General features: G+C 44.3%; 2 protein-coding genes across 2 annotated transcripts in view; both read left to right on the top strand.

The window, feature by feature from the left end:
- Positions 1-8,449: 8,449 nt before the first annotated feature.
- On the top strand, positions 8,450-12,042 carry LOC307243926 (uncharacterized protein; the record flags this gene model as incomplete). Its single annotated transcript, XM_080018895.1, has 4 exons — positions 8,450-8,849; positions 9,818-10,144; positions 11,853-11,987; positions 12,038-12,042. 4 exons carry the CDS (start codon positions 8,450-8,452, stop codon positions 12,040-12,042), a joined length of 867 nt encoding a protein of 288 aa, XP_079875021.1.
- Positions 12,043-12,053: 11 nt separating this feature from the next.
- The window catches only part of LOC307244197 (uncharacterized protein), a 10,971-nt gene continuing 3,836 nt past the window's right edge, over positions 12,054-19,188 (top strand). Inside the window, exon 1 of the mRNA XM_080019293.1 lies at positions 12,054-12,308. Coding sequence (XP_079875419.1) covers positions 12,137-12,308 — 172 coding nt within the window. The 5' untranslated portion in view covers positions 12,054-12,136. The remainder of the gene's footprint in view (positions 12,309-19,188) is intronic.

Below are 19,188 nucleotides of genomic sequence, written 5' to 3'. Positions count from 1 at the left end.
CACGGCTGAATTTAGAATCTCAAAAATGTGATGTGCAGTGGTCTTCCTGCGAATTGGCTAAATAACTGCTGAAGAAAAAGTAATGGGAAATCCCTATCGCTTTTGTTAAAAAAAAAATAATAATTTGTAGGCCAGTGAAAATAATGTCGTCAAATTTCTCACGGTTGGATTGGATTCTCTCAGAAATGAGTGATTGCAAAGAAATGACACAAACCGAGTCATTTTGAATTGCATTTTAAAACAGAAAGACGTATATTGCAGGCTGAAAAAAAATAAAAATAATAATAATTATAATAATAATATTAAATATAACTGCAGGCAGCAATACACAGGGCCCGGCTCATTCCTATTCGGTACATATTACAGTTATTTGTGTCATGTGAAATGCATCACAATTTACTAAACATACAAACATAAAAAATTGTCGACCTACTTCGGGTAGTTATGTAATATTGTGACTGACCTTCAAAGTGACCTGGACATATAAACACAACGTTCATTGAATTTCATGTATGCAGCTTTCATGGCATTACGTATGAAGCATTTCCATGAAGCATTATGAAGATAAGTCAGTTCCTAATAATTCTTCTAAATAGCTGCTTCTTTATTTTCTAGATGTTTTGCTATTTTTCAGCATCTATAACAATGACAAAAACAACTTCACTAATTACTTTTCATAACAATAATAATACATATTTCATTTGAAAAATATATAAATTAATGTATTTGTAATTACTACTTCATTGTACTTAGTCTGTTAATAAAGTAAAATTTCAAAATTCAGTTTAATATCTTATCTGTCCATATGTTAATGCAGACAACATTAATGTAACTTCAACAAAAAATGTTATTATATGAATTATTGAATAAGTTGTTAATATTTCAAACACTTTCTGCCTTTTCATTAAACCTTGTCAAGTTTATTTGTACTAAAATGTTTATACATGACGTTTATTACAAACAAAGTCTTTTATTTTTTATTTTTAACTATATCTTGTCATTCTTATCTTACCTCGAATGCATTGAAATATCCGCAGTGTCAGTAACGGGAGATGAGATTATCTCTCGTATACGTCAATTATGACGTATTCCCGTAGATTTATGGTAACAGTTAAAATTATATAATGTATTTGTAAAGTGTAGTTGAGTTTAATTACTCCGATTACATTGTATATTGCAAGTAGCGTTTCAATGAAATGTGGAAAAAGTTGTGGTATTTCTATCAGTAATTACCACTTCACGGCTTCTGGTTTTCCGATGCCTCGTCGATTTTCTTCGGTTTTTCACTAATTCCTGCTCCAAATGTTGATCTATATGGGTCAAACTTGAACCACGAGATGTCTCAGACGTCCCTGTTCTAACAAGACCTCAACCATGTCTGTGGGTTTAGCGATTGTTGTCTTAGACACTTTTAGCCCAAAAAATGCAGAGGAGAATAACAATAATAAAAATCTGAGCAAATAGAATAGGGGTCTAGCCCGCATGGATAATAATATTAATAATAATAATAATAATAATAATAATAAGCTATTGCAAAACAATTTATTTACATTTGGACATAAACAAACAGTTAAATCATGGTTCTTTCCCCTGTTTTGATGAAGTGGTTTAATTGTGCTAAAAGAGAATCAATTTAAAAACGAACATTTGACAAGTCAAAGATGTCTGTCCAAATCAGCTACATACAATTTATTCTGTTACACTTGTGAAACAACAATAAACAATGAAACAACTCTGATATATTATTTTTATAAACAAACACATTTGCTTTAAAACACACAAAAAAATGATATTTATGTTACCAGTTTGACCCAAACAATTTTAAGAACAACATTTATACAAACACATACTTTTTTGTTCTCCAATTGTTAAATCTATTCTATAACAGCAATATTTGTAGAGCCTCCAGCGTTTCCTTGCTGTACATCACCCTGCCTGCGCTTCAGGGTGTCTCGGTGATCTGGTGGTTTATCTCAGCATTTCGGAGAGCTCAGTTACATGTGGTGGCGGTCCGACAGCAGCTTTCACTGGCTAACAGTTACTTGCTGTTTGTTTCTAACGGAGGACGTCCCCGTTCATCCCCTGTGGCGGATACAGGATACGGAAATTTGATTTGATCTGGATGTCAGGAATGAAGGATATACCAAAGAGAACACAGAAATGGTCGGCTAGGGAAGGATCAATCACAGAAACATTCAAAATATTGAGACCCTTTGTGATAATCAAGTCCAAGGTATGCCACCGGCTATGAGCAAGCCCGTTCACGTGCTCAGACAGTTCAAATGTGTCCAGAATAGTAATTGCAGATGATGGAAATGTAAGTGTTTAAAAAATAACTCTGCTGTGTGTTTCTTTCTAAAATAATAAACTATGTGGTCGATAGACTGTAGGCTGTGGTGTGTGATCTGCTGTGTGTTCTCTAAACAAAACCAATACAAATAGTGATTTTTTTTTTACTGCAGATGTATTGGTTTATTTTATTTAATTTTCCGCCATTTACATCAATAAAAAAAACAACTCCTGCGTGCCAGAGTCCCGGTGCATCGCAGCGCTGTGTCCGTGTTTCCACAAGCCTGGAGCACGGCAACGAAAGTCGGAACAAACTTTTAAACTAGTTCTTGTAGATCTCAAATGAGGGAAGATTCGGCAGCTGGAAATGTTTCTCCCCTCAAATTCGTTCAGAAACAGATTCTGGCGAAAGTCACAGAGTAAATACAATGGAACCCGGAAGTGAAGCTCAAACGCCATTGGCTCACAGAACCTGGGGCCTCGGGAAGGTGGCTCCTCCCACAAATAACAGCCCTTTTTGCAACAGGATGGTATAGAGGTATGTTAGAATGACTCGAATGCATAATCTGAATGGTATTTTCAGCAAAAAAACAAAAACATGTTTTGGGGAGCTGAGATCTATATTAAGTTGTGTAAAAAGGAGCATAATAGGTCCCCTATTAATGCATTGCTATTTATCGAATTCCAAAGCATCATGGAATATAAAAAAAAATAATCATGGGGTTTTGGGGCTGTTTTTCATGGTTTTGATTTGGTAATACCAGTGAAGGGAAATCTTAATTGTACTGCGTACAATGACATTCTAGAGAATTGTGCAACAGTTTGGGGAGGGCCCTTTTTCCGTTTCAGCATGAACACCTTTTGGATCGCCCAGCATCAGCCCCTCGTCTAGTGGTCCAGTGGTCCAGTGGTAAGCCTTCCCAGAAGGGTGGAGTTTGCTGGTTTTGAAATGAAATGCGATGTTCGACACCTACGCGTGGCTGTGGTGTTTGGGTGTCTCCACATACTTGCGGCCATGGTGTGTTGGCTTCAACCCCCTCACGCGCTCGTAGGACGTTCACATGTCGCTCTGTCTCCCAGGTCTCAGCAGCCATGTTGCTCGGCCTCCTGTCCTCCTCCACTCAAACCTGTGTGTGTGTGTGTGTGTGTGTGTGTGTGTGTGTGGTTGCCTCAGCTATCGTCTCTCACCCACCAATCAATTCCAGCCGAAGTAGGGCCTCATTTGCCTAAGCTTCCCGGCATGCATCTGGGGACCATCTGAACCAGAACGTCCTCAAATCTCAGAAACCTGCTGTTTGTCATGCAGATGAGCCCACAGTGACCGGTCTTTAGCCTTTAATCGGAATTCCGAGCGCCCCAAGCCTCTATAAAGCATTATAACGGGCCAGACACCATTTTATGTGTCACTCCCCTGAGGACCCACTTTAAGTACAACTCAGTCCCTGTTCCATGATTTGAAATTGACACGTAAATTTGTGCAGCGTTCCTCCTTTTTTTTCCAATAAAAGTATGAATTATGACATTCCCCCATTGACTTCCATGTTATTGGGCTATAATGTCAATTACTGCCATCGGGCCGCGAGTAGCGCCAATCACTCAAACGTCGTTCCTGCTTTGACCAGCAGGGGGAGGCATTGACTCATGGGCTAAAACGTCCCCGTCGACGTCCATAATCGTTTCAAAACGACATGTCATTTAAGTGCACTCACGCTGTTGTCAACGCTGTGCATTGGGGCTTTTCATTTAGAATGTTCTCTACATCCTCTATCTTCAACTGCATCCCGTTGCCTTTGCTTCCGTCGGTTGGATGAGGGGGTCAACTGAGCAAACGACACTTATTTTGAGAACCTTCCAAAAGAAAGTCGATATTGTAGCCGCTTCTCCGTTGCATCTCTCTTCCATTGTACTTTGACAAGAGATTTCACCATTTCCCCCCCATCAGTTACCACCGCCCTCCCGTCTCCCAAGCCCTACACCTTTCCTGCTGGCGTTGATCTCCCCATACTCGCCACACCATGTCCTCCAGCTTCGTTTTCTGTCATTCTTCTTCTTGCCGCGGCCTCAACGTTCTTGCACGAGTGTCTCGTGGCACGTTATCGTCACCGTTTTCCCACCCCTCGTGCGCCTTTACGCCGCTCGGCTTGACACATTTTCCCGGGGCTGAGGAAAATCGTCGTTACACGTTTATGGCGGTTTATTATTAAGTATGTCCCGGGGGGAAGGTGTAAGAGGTCTGTTCACCTTTCTCCGGTTGACCTCGATGCACGGTGCGGCCGCTCGCTAGTTCTCTGAGTTGTCTTGCCGACAGCTTGTTCGGCTTGTCGCGGAATTCAAAGTGTTCTCGTCTTGCTCTCGTACAATCTGCGGAGGGCGGTGAGAGACGCCAAACGGACGTACAGAGACACCGTGGAGCTGCAGATGGAGCGGGGGGGACACAAGACGCTTGTGGGAGGGGCTGCGAACAATAACAAACTACAAGAGCAGCTCCTCCCCAGCCACGAGTGCGGACGCCTCCCTGGCCAACCAACTGAACTCCTTTTATGCGCGGTTCGAGTCTGGCAGCAGCACCGCTAGCTCGCCGGCTAATTGGAGCTACACCGCTGGGGACGAGCGCGCACACTCAGTGTCCGTGCACGAGGTCGGGAGGGCTCTGATGCGGGTGAACACCAGGAAAGCTGCGGGCCCAGATGGCATATCTGGACGAGTACTGAAGACCTGTGCTAACCAGCTAGCTCCGGTGTTCACCACAATATTCAACATCTCCCTGGCTGAATCAGTGGTCCCGTCCTGCTTCAAGAGGTCCACCGTCGTTCCTGTCCCGAAGATCGCCTCTCCAACCTGCCTGAATGACTACCGTCCGGTGGCCCTCACCTCGGTGGTCATGAAGTGTTTCGAGAGGCTGATTAAGGATTACATCTGCGCCTCCCTCCCCCGCACCTTGGACCCGTTGCAGTTCGCGTACCGGCAGAACAGATCCACGGATGACGCGGTCTCTCAGGTACTGCACACCACGCTCACGCACCTGGATGGCCAGAAGGGAGCCTATGTGAGAATGCTGTTCATTGATTATAGTTCAGCTTTCAACACCATAGTCCCCACCAGACTGGCTGTCAAGTTGTTGGAGCTAGGATTGAATGCTCCGCTGTGCACCTGGATCCTGGACTTCCTCACAGGCCGCCCCCAGGTGGTCAAGGTGGGGAAGTACATGTCAAGCTCCCTCACCCTGAATACAGGATCCCCCCAGGGCTGCGTCCTCAGCCCCCTACTGTACTCCCTGTACACACATGACTGTGTGGCCAGGTCCAGCTCCAACACCATCATCAAGTTTGCTGACGACACCGTGGTCGTGGGCCTGATCACCGACTGCGATGAGAAGGCCTACCGCGAGGAGGTGGCTGACCTGTCACTCTGGTGCCAGGACAACAGCCTCCACCTGAACGTCAGCAAAACCAAGGAGCTGATTGTGGACTTTAGGCGTGGATCACAATCGAGGACGCACGCGCCGTTGTGGATTAATGGGACTTCTGTCGATAGGGTGAGCAGCTTCAGATATCTGGGAGTCCACATCACTGAGGACTTAACATGGACTGTTCACACAGACACTCTGGTGAGAAAGGCGAGGCAGCGTCTCTACCACCTCAGGCAGCTGAGGAAATTCCGGGTCTCGGTGAGGATCCTCAAGTCCTTCTACTCTGGAGCAGTGGAGAGCATCCTGACAGGCAACATCACTGCCTGGTTTGGGAACTGTACTGCCCAGGACAGGCGGGCCCTGCAGAGGGTGGTGCGTTCAGCTGAACGTACCACTGGAACTACCCTCCCCCCCTGCAGGAGTTATACACCAGGAGGTGTAGTAGCAGAGCCCGTAGGATCATGAAGGATCCTCATCACCCCAACAACGGACTGTTTCAGCTGCTGCGGTCAGGCAAGCGCCTCCGCAGTCACGCAGCGAGAACAGAGAGACTGAGACGGAGTTTCTTCCCTCAAGCCATCAGAACTGTCAATGCTGACCTCACCAGGGGTCCTAACTGAGCCATGCACTAGGCTCCACTACCTACTGTACTGTATGTAGCATACTGTACCGCATACTGTATCACTGTTCAGGGTTGTTCGTGATGCCGTATTGCTGCGCCGTACTGTTGTATACTGTGCTGTATTATCCCAAACACTACCTCACACTATTCACATTCACATGCCACTTTAATTCACATGCCACTTTAAATGCACATATCTGTATATACATAGCCATATTCCTTCAACCTATTCCATTTTATTTCAATTTATTTTTTATTGTATTTTATTCTATATATTTTTTTATCTTATTCTATAAGTATTCCACTTACTGTATTACGTTTTAGGAGTCAGTTAGTCGGTCTATTAGAAAGGAATTTTCTACTTTTTATTTTATTTTATTTTAGTACTTTTTCCTAGGACTTCTTGTGTGCTATCACCGGGTGCGTTGCATTACATTTCACTGCATATATGTATGGAAGTATGTATATGTATGTGACAAATAAAAATCTTGAATCTTGAATCTTGAATCTTGCATATCGAAAGGACTCGCTAATCCTTGCTGAGAGGGCGGGGGATCTTGTCACGTTTTCCAACGGAAGGGTGTGTGGCGTCTAGCTTTTGAATTTCATTTTCCAATTCCACCTGTTCCGTCCTATTTCTCTTTCTCCCGCGGTTGAGGCCTTGAGGCCTCTGCTCTGTTTCAAGTGAAAGTCCAATGAAAGTCAGGGGGATGCCGAAAGCAAGTGCCACCCCAGCATCGCGACCGGAAGTCGGGACATTTTGAAACACCTCTTAAGCTTTCGGAGTGGACCCAAGGCTCAGGCCGCTCTGCCATCTCTCTTGTGTTCCCGTCCCGCAGGAGGCCGAGGACATGCCGAGGACATGGAGTCTGAATGGCCTCCGTTCAAAGCCGCCATCGCGGGAGCAGCTGCTCGGAGCTGTGGCCGTTTGGTGCCGATACGACCAGGGTGGGAGTTTGTTTTTGCAGCCTCTGCATGAAACCAAAGCCGCTTGCCGTGGGTGTTAATGCTACAGCGAGGGCGCAGCTCGACTCCTGTTCCGTTTGGGATTTTCACGGACAGGATATCAATGGATGGCTGAGGGTGAATCGAGTACCGTCCCAGAAACCAGTGTCAGTAAAACTCTCAGAAACAAAACCAGGTGAAAGTAGGACATTGTGTTCCAATCAGTCATGGACATTAAACGCTGTTGGAGTCCAACACAGTAATTGGCGATTTATTTTTACTGTCTTTTTAATTCGAAAACGACTTCACGTGAGAAATATTTGTATGTCACCGACTGAATAAACCGAGAAGGAATTGATGTAATCAAACTTTATATCAACCGCAACTTTTGTTTAGAGGTTACTCCATATTTGTTCAACGCAGTGAAATTTTCCAAAAAAAATACAACAAGGTGTCTGTCAAAAGACATCGCGAGTTGAAGTTTCGTGTGACTTCCATAGAAAACCAGTGGGAAGCGAAAAGCCGGAACACACACCACCCGGACGCCGTCCGTTCACGTTCATTACGTTTACGTCTTCCCTCCACAGGGGGGCGCTGCCCGTTCGAGCGGCGCCGAGAAGTGACAGGCGGCGGCACTCGTTGACCCGGAAATGGGTGCAGCGCACGAACAGCGCCGGCGATGGGCGCTTAGCGAGCGCAAGTGAAGAAATATAGACGTAGAACTACAACAACAAAAAAACAAACAACCGTCTCTTCGTGTGTCGGAGAGGGAAACCGATCCCGTTTGCGAGCATCGATCCCGTCGACGCCGGAATCGCTCTTCAAAACGAGACGTAGTGTCGGTAGTGTCGGGAGGGGGGGGGGGTATCGAGCCGCCCACTCGCCCCAGGAAGAAGATCACGCGTTCCCGCGCTTTCATTGTTTACTTCCGGGGTTCGGCGCCGTGTTTTCAGAGCGGGGCGAAGGACAAAGAACGGATTGCGGCCGCTGATAGCGCACCCGACCCGGCGTCGTTTGCGCCCGCTCTCTGCCCCGCCTCCGAGCCGCCCGCTCCACCCAGAACATCGCGCTCACGGTATGACAGCGCAAACGCGGCCCTAGGGACTCGCAGCTGAGTGCAGTTTGCCCCCCGCCCCCCCCCCCCCCTGCTTCCCCCGTCTGTTTGCGCCAGGGACGCGGCAGACATGACGATGGCGGAGCGACGGAGGAAAGTGAAGTTCTCCGACCGCGAGCTCCAGGTCCTGACCGAGGAGGTGCAGCGGCACTCGTCCAAGCTCCAGGAGAGGGACCTGAACGTGACCGAGAGGAACCGCATCTGGGGCTTCATCTCGCAGTCCGTCAGCGCCGTCGGCGTTTTCAAGCGCACGCCGTCCGACTGCAAAAGGCGGTGGCACGACCTGAAGCGGCGGACAAAGGAGAAGATCTCGTACAACGCCTCGCACGCCTCCCCGACGGGCGGCGGTCCGCCCGAGGAACAGCCCTTGAACAGCATCGAGGAGGCGGTGCAGCAGGCTCTCCAGACCGAACAAGTTTTTGGCCTGGAGGGAATAGACGCGAGCGAGTGTCTTTTACATCACTTCGAAGGTAAGTACGTATTATTGTTATTATTATCAGTATTGTTGTTACTATGCGTACAGCTATTATTTGTTGTTATGAGGCTCTAGGCTGCTATTTTCCAAAGAAAATGCAGAGCGTTTAAGCAGAGCTGTCCGTGGTTCTGAATCTTTAGGCCACAATAAGGCCCACTGTGATGGCCGGTGAGGGAGTGATGATGGCGAGTTGCTATTTTCAGAGTGATAAATTGAGTTATATCGATTGTTTGGTTTTACTGTTTTAGTTGCTCCTGTTTGTGGAGTACTCCGCGCTGAAATGTTCGTTGGTGATGACTATAGCCATTTTTCTGTTTAAAAATGAATGAATTAATTTCAAAACACTTTACTTGTCTCCGAGGCAGAGGGCCAAATTGTAATCGTGTAGCCTGTGACTTATAGTGTGTATGGGAGTTAGAATTGCTGTATTAATTACCTTTGATTACCTACGACTGGGAGGCATAATTGTTAAGTCAGGTGACTGATGGTTACCATATACTCACCTATTCATGGCTGCTGGTGAGTCAGTCTAGCAGTGGGACAGGTTGAGGCTGTGGTTAATTGTCAATTCTGACCACTTAATTGCTATTCCCTATAATCGTAAGTTGATTCTTTGATATCTTTGGATCCTTTGGATGCCATGACAGTAATAATTATAATGTCAATATTATCTATATAATGTATAAATATTATCGCATGTGTCTCGCATGTGGCTATTAGAGCTTGTGTTTGTGAATTGGACTTTTTCCAATGAGATTCATTTACAAGGATTATGAAGTTCATTAGAATGAGGGTAATTGTGCACCAAATGTATGCATATGACCTAATTTAAATATGTGCAAATAGCACCTAAGCACGGGATGCTGTTTGCTTGGCAGCGCAATTAGGTGCATTTAGGGGTGCGTTTCACCCTTTGAGGGTACTTTAACCATTACACTGTTTGTTTTTGTCTTATTTGTGCAGGTCTAGCGGCTGTAAATGCCGCACCATCCTTTCGTGAATTCGCCCCTGAGAGTTTGAGATTCTCTGCAGCAAATAATTACAGCAGAAGCTCCAGGACAATGGCAGATCAGATCCAGCTTTTCAGAGTTTCCGTTCAAGCACGAATTGCTGCTGCGGTCGGAGAGGTGAGCGAGAAGCTGACAGCAGCAGGCGAAGACATTCTCCGACAGTTTGAAGACTATGTGGTGGATTGTGAGAGCAGACGTAGGCGCTCAGAGCAGGAGATCTGCAGGCTGCACAAAGTTCTGGATTTAAGACGGAGACCTCGAGTCAAGCTGCATAGAGCAGGTCTGTACGAAGCACTTATCTATCATCTGTCCATCCATTCATTATCTTGCAATCATTTACACACATATATATATATATATATAAAATTTGCTGCCATTGACCTCTTAGCGCTTTGGTCCAAGTTTCCATAAAGAGAGGGTACAATGATAAGACACAGTCCATCATTTCCTCAATGGCCGCTGGAGTCTTAAAGTGAAAGCTCTGTGCTTCAAGAATTGGTCAGGCCACCATCTTTCCGTGGTGTACACTACCCACGCTGAAAGCGATGATAGAAATCATTTATTTTATTCCAATTTCATAGCATAATTAACTATTTTGTGCTGCACCGTGCAAATCATCAACTGCAGCAATAGCTAACGGGCAAGAGGTTATGGGGGAAAAATAAAGATGTGCAGAAGATAGTAATTATTCATTATTTGGTTTGAAAAAGTGCAGAACTTTAACCTTTTCCGACAGTAGTGCAATACAGCTCCTGCAGGCAGACACCACAGCAAGATGGCTGTTGCACCGACATATCTTTTTTCAAAAACTTTATTTGTAAACATAACATCACAAAAACATGGATGTGCAAATCCTATACAGTATTGATATAGCATATTTGAATGATCAGAAAATATACAAAGCAAACAAACAGTTTACTGATACAAAAAAATAATCTGATGTGTAGGGGGGAACGTTTACATAAAAAACTATTGGTAATTGTTCAATTATCAATTATTAGAACATTTTAAAGAATATTCGAAGTAAGAAGAGCTTTTATTTTTATTTGATGTAATCCGGTAGACTGCAACAAAGAAACATTAATCCAGAATTCAGTCATAAAGTATGTGAGCAACCGACGCAGTGTCTGAATAACAAAATGAACATAAAGGAGACATATCTGGTAAATTGGCTCCAATATTAAGTGCAGGGACAATAATTGTGCAATATTTTTAGGTAAACTTTTAATTTACTTGGGATAAAGAATTTGTCCGGGTCCAAAAAATTGTCCCCAATTCAATTTCAGGAGAAGTTCTTCTCTGAAAGGCAGGCGATTTAGAGGGAGGCGAAGACTTTCACTTAAAGTCATTACATTTAGAATGTGAGGGTTATTACATTAGCCCTCAATATTTTTCCCACCAATTAAAAGACATGGGTCTTTTAATATTCCAATTAGTTGGAATATTATGGAATAGTCTAATAGATCTAGGACCAAGCAAATGTTGTTGGTAGTATGGCTACCTTTCAATAAGCCTGATGGCCTGAAGGTGAAATTATTTAGTTGATTTTCACTTATGTTGTGAATAGCAGCAAGCAGAGTAGCGTTTGTTACGGTGTCAAGTGGATTCATTGAGGTTTGTTTCTTCAGAGGGCTATTGACTGGTGTGCCTGGAAGAGGCTCACTCATCAGAGGAGTCTTAAGGTGATTCCTTGGTCTTGTTATGAACCTCCTAAATGGCTTTCATTCTCTCCACCACGGGTCCAGCAGCTTGCATTTCACTTTTTTCATTCATCTTTTAAGGGTGGCAAAGTTTAAAAATTAGCAGTAACTTTCCGCTACGTGGCAAGTAGTTTGTAAACGAGCACGGAGAAATGTAATTTATTGTTGAAATCACATATTGCATATTATTGTAAACTTTGATCAGAAAGAAAGTTCAATGGAAAGTATATATAGTAATATGCGCCAATCTTGAGGTTTCACACATCTTTCTGTGTGTTTGCATATCAGTGTTGCCTCCCGAGCTCCAGCAGCTCCTTGTCTGTAAAGAGGAGCTTCCCGCGGAGCAGCACGAGCGGAGCCCCAGTCTGGGTCAGGAGGAGAGGCCCCCGCTCATTAAAGTGGAAGTGGAGGAACTCCATGTCGGTCAGAAGACTGGTATCACCCAGTTCCCCTTCTCTCCTGTCCCTGTGAAGAATGAACATGATGAAGAGTGCGCTCAGGGGTCCGTGCGTCAACAAAGCCAAACTGAGAAGAGAGAGGCAGAACCTGTAGCCAGCACCTCGACTGAACAGATGGAAACAGAAGCAGATGGAGAGGACTGGGGAGTGTCAAAGGCAGCCAGTAGCCCAAATCCAGCTCCTGCTTTCGAACCAGCTTGTGCTGAGCAGCTCTTCTCTTCACACTCTTCTGAAACTAAAACTAAAGACAGCGATGAAGATTGGAAGGAGAGGCAAACTCAGTCAGGTAACTTTTTATTTTTTCTCCTACCAAGCTTTTGACCAGATGAATGTAAGCACGTGATAACGTAAAAATAAGCAAAGTTTACCTCTGCTTTCTGCTATAAACAATTCTCAAGGTATCTTGGTTCGTACAGTATCTTTATTCAGGTGGTCTGAAATGTAACAGGAGCAGATTTGATATTCACAAAAAATATATATGTATAAAGAAATTCATGTGTACCGGACTTTGCAGAATGATGCAAAGTGCACACAATTACATGGTTATGTTCTCAGGTGACACAGCCATCCTAGGTCTGAAGTGGAACTACTCTGATAGTAGATTTCTTAGCAGGTGTGTGAACACCTTCTTACCCTCAACATTAATAAATAGGTTGGTTACCACTCACCAGTGGTAATCTATGACCAGAGGATAGGACAGGTGAGCTCTTACAGATACCTGGGCATTCGCTTAGATGACCAACTGGGGGCAGTGGCTCACTAGGTAGAGTGGGTCGTCTAGTAATCAGAATGTTGTCGCTCCTCCTGCGAGCATGCTGTAGTGACCTTGATCACTTAACCCCTAACTGCTCCCGATGAGCCCGGCCTGGCTACCTAAATCGGTGTATGAAGAAGTTGTATGTTGGTTTGGATAAAATAATGTAATGTAACTAATGACATCGAGTGTCCAGGTGAAAAATGTCTGCTCCAGGGTTCAGCAGAGACTGCAGACACGGCAGTTCCTGCGAAGGCTCAGGATCTTTGGCACAAACCAGAGAGTGCTAGTAGCACAGAGCGGACTGTGCTGTGGCGTATCAGTATGCTTTGACAACCTGTGTCTGTCCAGCTAAAGGCCCAGGTTACACTTCTCACACACAGAGACATGAAGATTGTGGGAGTCAGGCAACACCCCACCCTTGGGGCTTTTATTTTTATCAGACAGGCACTGAAAATAATTTCAGACCCAACACATGTCCTACACTCTGAGTACCAGCTCCTCCTGTCAGGCAGAGGTTTCAGAGTCCCCCAGTGTGGGCTCAACCGATATATGTCCTTTGTCCCCTTGTCCATCAAAGCACTGAACATCACATCAGAGATAACTTTTATCCCATATGAATGTATTCATGTTCTGTATGTTGGGGTTATATATGTAGTTGATTGTATTGTCTTCCCTTTTTATTGATACAAGAATATAGTACAAAGGTACAATTATAAAATCACAGGTATTTTCTTATTTTTCACAGCACTATCACCCCAGGCCCACTTTTCCTCAAACCCGGGCTCTTATGAGCCCACTAGATAATTCCCACCCCACAGTCCTCTTTGTTGAAATTGAGACTGTGGTACACATGGGAGATTTGGCAAGTTAAACATGGAATTAAATTAAGTAATCACAGACACAGTAATATAAATAAAAATCATAGTAATACAGACACATAAACAAACACTAGAAAAGAAGAGTTAGTAGTTACTGACATTCAAGCTGTCACACTGGACTATTGAAGATCTGAAGCTCAGGAGGTAAAGCTGGTAGGCACAATGTGCGCACTACTGCATATTCGTATACATATAGGCACAGGGATCTTATACGGGGGCCGTGTGGCAGACAGACAGCAACAGTACAGGCAGGAAAAAGTCCCACCATTACTTTGACACCTACTGGGGGAAGCCGATTAACATAATTGATCAATGGTCTCCAATGATAGCAAAATATATCAGAGGAACCAAACCAAAACCAAAATTTAAATGAAGGTAGCAGGGTGGACTTCCACAGAAATAATTTTCCGAGGCGCAATCAAGGAGGTGAACGTGATGACGTTGGTTTGGATAGCTTTTGTAGTGACGTGCAGAGGGAGATCATTAGAGAAGGTAATCCGCAGTTCATTCTCCCAATCAGCCCTGATCTTGTTAATGATAGACTCATCTGCCTGAGACAAGACATCATAAAAGTAGGAGACATGTCAAGAGTAGTTAACGTTGTGGATATGATTTGGATTGTGTTATCAAAGTTAAGATAATGTTAAACGAAACTGATGCTGTGATGTGATGAGTAAAATTCAGGAAAAGGTCTGATTCGAGAAGAACCTACAGAGCAGGCACGGACGCAGTGGGTGGAGGAGAAGAGATGCACTGCAGTAGTAAAAAAGAGAGAGTAGAGAAAGTTTGCCTCTTTTCAGTGAGCCGGTACTGAAAAGAGCCGACTCTTACAGCTCACAAACATTTCTTTTAACTATGAAATTGTATGAAATATTTGGTTTATATTTATTCCAATACAAAAAAAAATAACATTATTGATAATGATTAAATGTGACTATATAGACTAATATAGCTGCAGGCAGCTACAGCTATAGCTATAGCTATACACGGGGTCCAGTTTAGTCATGCTAGATACACATTACAGGTTTCGTAGGTTCCAAGGTTCCCGAATCTGCGCTCTGTGATTAAATTTGGGGACGTTTGGAGTGGACCGAGGGACTCCCTCCTCCCGATTTACAGTTTGGTGGGTCCAAACTGTAAATCATCCTGATGAAATGAGCCTCTTAACACTGACAGATATGGCAAATCAACACTTAAATTGAACGTTTTCTCATTAGTGGTTTTTTTTCCACCGTATTTTTCTTTAGTACTTTGTTTTAGAATATTGTGACTGACCTTAAGGACTGGACTTAGGACTGACAGGACTGACAATTGGTTCTTTATTGTCTTCGGCTTTCGCCTATTTTTCAGGAGATGGCTAGTTTGTACTCTCTAACCACTACAGCGCAAGGGAGAGTCTACACCGCACACTGGACACGATGCCAATGTACATTCTGAATCAGAACCTGAACAATTATAGTAAACAGTATGATGACGTCATGAAGCGTCTTAATGTAAATCTCATCTCGTGCATTTTAGTTACGAACAGTAGCGTGTCGGTCAAGCAGGACTGCCTGAATACTTGGGGTCAGATGTGATCAGTTTTTCACTCATTTCTGCTCCGCATGTGGATCGATTTGGATGAAACTTAATCCACGATGTTTGTGACGTACCGGTTCAAACGACACCTCAACCGTGTTCGTCACCTCTGTCATTGTTGTCTTTCAGATACTTTTAGCCCTGTTGTACTTTGACCTTTAATGACTTGGACAGTGTCTGTGATTTGGGTCAAATTTGGTTGGTTTTTCACAAATTTCCAATTGTGGGTTAATTTGGATGACAGTTGAACCACGAGATGTTTGTGACATACCCGCTCAAACGAGATTCACCTGAATGCAGGAAACGAAGTTAGTTTCATTGGGGGGAAAACCCCAGAACCCAAATCCCTGTTGGTTTTATTTATTTTTTAAGAGGCATACATTTTCTAGTTCGGACAATTAAATTCGCTGAGCTTAATGTCAAGACCTGCAAGGCGGGGCTCCAGACTGCGACCAGAATGGTCGCAATTGCATTCGTGCTAATGATGTTAATGATTAACCGTTTATCTGTTAACTGACAATAAGAATTTTGACGGTTTAATACTATCAGTTAAACAGTTAAAAAATATAATATTGAAAAATAAAAAAGTAATAAAATAAACATGGTTGCATGGTAAAAGGAAAATAGGCTATACAATTTATTTCTTAAATACATAATAATACATAGTAATAATAATTATAAATGAAGCAGAGTAACAAAATGAAAATGCTATATTCATTATCATCTGTTTAAAATGAAACAGTGTCAAACTGTTTTATATATAATTTAAATTAATGCGATTTGCAGGACTTTGTGTTTGCCGACTTGTTCCCCTTTTCACCAGACGCCGTCTCAATGTTCATTTTTAAGGTCTGTACCCTTCCCACTAAAGAAAGCGGTAGGCAGCTCCATCTCTGTAGGTCAGATTTGACTGTTGCCATTAATACTCTCTAAGGTTTTGTTGCCGTAGCGAGCAGATTGATCTTGTGATACCGATCAATTATCGAAATCCTGAGTTAGATGGTCCGAAAGGCATTGATGATACTGGTAAGTCTGCAGCCAGTTGGCTGATGGAAAACTGTGGCGGACCAAGGGGGCCTGGTCAAGCCGCCACTGCAGACAGGGGGCGTAGGCTCCCGTCCCGGGGCTGCTCAGCTGCTGCGGATCGGGGGAATCAACGGACGCACTCCGCTGATTCGTCCGATCCCAAACCTAGGAAATAATAAATGTTTTGTTGTCCCCGCAGTGAGGATCGGCATGCTTGCGGGACATATTGGACCGGGCGGGTTATCCTCATGCGCAAGCCGCCAGAGACGACACAGCGGGAGCTTACTTAAGCGCTGAAGCGCACGGACAATTCGAATATTGGCCTGCGAGCCCATGATTTGACATTTTGGCCCCCGAGCCACCTTTTGTTTAAAAAAGACTGAGAATAAAATGCACGTCAACCGGCGCTGTTTCGCCTCCGCCTGCCTCCTCTTCCTCATTCGCTGGCCCTGCGCCAGAACACACCTCCACAAAAACATTGGCTTTTTTGAGTATTTGATTTTTAACCCGAGAGCCCGCCAAAAGATTTCAAGAGTGAAAGAATTTGAGGGGTATTAGGCGAGGGGTCACGCACATATAAAAGCAGGTCGTCTGCATAAAGCGAGACTATTCTCTGTACCCCATCTCTGGATGCCATGTAGCCATGTCTCTTGCCTTTAGAGCAACTGAGTCGCTTTAAAGTCGCTTGGTTGCGAACAAGAGCGGTGACAGCAGTAATCCCTGGCGCGTCCAATGGAAAAGAGGGAAGGGTTCGGAGCGGTGGGTGTTTGTACACACCAGCGTTTCCGTTATCCGGTAATGGCCGGTTTCTGACCGAGAAAATCTTTGAAAATAATTTCCTCCAAGCACAATTTCAATAAGTGCAGGGTGGATCATTTCGATTATAGAAAAAAAAAAAAAAAAAAAAGTCTGCAGATATGTTTATTTCGGTGTTTGGCAAGTAACAACGGGAAGCCAATCGGTTGGACGATCTAAAGCTGATCTGAAAGTTTCACCTCTGACCAATCACGTTTGTCGATATATATAACTAAGCCCCGCCCCCTCCCCCGTGGACAGGTTGCGCTTATAAACACAAACACACACAGTTACACACGGAGGGGAGACGGCGGCAGCACCTAGAACTCTAAGGAGAAGCAGAAAGATGATGTGTCGTTGACAACAGGGACACATACATCCATAGTTTGGTGGGGTTTTTTTTCCGATATTTAAGTCCCGACCCAAAACAGATGGTAAATATTCATTGTGTAAAATATGTCGATGGGACGTCCCAACGAAGACAGTTGTCTAAATCATTGCTTTGTAAAACGTCATTCCAGTCAATATTATTTAGCTCGCTTTCAAATTGTGGAATTTTATTTATGGGAGTGACTGCATTCCCTTGTTAATATTCATTTGTAAACATTGGTAGACACTGTTTTGTTAGTTTTTTGACCATCACTGTCATGTTATTAGTTGTGTAACGGGACGTAGTTGAACAGTGATCCGTACGGATCGCCCCTCAAGGTTCTCATTCGGGTCTGTTTGTGTCTGTAGCCCATTATCCACATGGAATGAAAGCCGTATATCCACCGGCAAGTTTCCATATTTGTGTAATGTGGGAAAATGAACCTGTTTGGATGTTCCGTAAAAGTGGTTCCCTAAATTTCCCCACTCTCGATAAAGTATCATGTACAGGAAAATGCCGATAGGGCGGTGACTGGAAGTGTGTGTGGACGGAAGCAGTAACATTGCCAGGACAAGCACGTAAAGTAGGGATGGAGCCCAATCAAATACTGTCAAAGCATAAACAGCGGGTTTTTACAAATATTTATTTCATACAAATATTCCAAAAGTTATTTGTTTTCCGGAAGAAAAAAGCAAAAATTCGGAAAAATGGCGAATCCAAACCTTGACGCTCGGCTGCAAAGACGAGAAACAAAAACACGTCCAATCGCTATGGAGACAGGTATTTTTAGTCTTAAATTGTACTCTTTTTCTAATTAAAAATGCCGCTCAGACACTAGACGTGCCTGTCCACACGAATACAGATTTTTTTTTTTTTAACTAATATTTTCCACTACGTTTTGGCCTCACATCCACACGGAAACAGCATTTTAGGTCACTAAAAGACGGGTCCTCCATTGGGGGGTCTGCCTCGGTCAAAGGCGGACAAAAGGGGTTATAGGTAAAGCAAGGACTCGGTATCGGCTGAGACAAAAGTCAAATGGTTATTCTTGCTGTCTCCGTTCCTTCAGAAATGGGCATGCTTATCGTTTGAGAATGTAGGATGGTGTTACAGGCCCTGTGATCTCAGGGGGGGACTCCGACCCCCTCCTGTGAATCTCTGGGGCAGAACATCTATCAGAGGTGATCCTGCTGTGTTCCACTACAACGGTGTGCTTTAAGAATCCCATTAGTTGCGCATGTCACCCGCTCTGGCACCCTGGATCGCCGGTGGGAGTATGGTTGTTCAGCCTCGCCAGTTCATGTCCCTCTGGATGAAAAACAGGGCTGACGTGTGCATTGAGGTCTCGTGGTCAGTGGTAACACGCAGCACGTCCCGCGCAAGCTTCAGTTCGGACAGGCCCAGCAGTGAGTCCGTCCCTCCGACCGATCCATGCACAGTCCCAAGGCGTGCTGTTGGAACTAAGCCTGCCGCTCCAGCAACAGCTGCCGCTCCAGCAACAGCTGCCGCTCCAGCGAAGGCTGCCTTTCCAGCGAAGTCCGCGTTCACTCGCCCCTCAGTCAGCCCACCTGTTGGTGTTTGTTCCGGGAAAAGTTGGCTGATGGCCCGGGCTTTAATTGTACAACACTGGATAATAACCTCAGAATCAGTATAGTATACTTGGAGCATGCCATCAACCTCTTTTTCAGGTGTTTTTGTTTGTTATTGTTTGGTGTGCCGTGGGAATATTAATTTTGCCTGGTCATCGAGTAAATAACAAGGT

The sequence above is a fragment of the Zeus faber genome (genome assembly GCF_960531495.2).
Source record: "Zeus faber genome assembly, chromosome: 18".
Classification (NCBI taxonomy): Eukaryota; Metazoa; Chordata; class Actinopteri; order Zeiformes; family Zeidae; genus Zeus; species Zeus faber.
The sequence above is the reverse complement of the archived record's forward strand: the minus strand, read 5'-3'. Positions and strand labels throughout refer to the sequence as shown.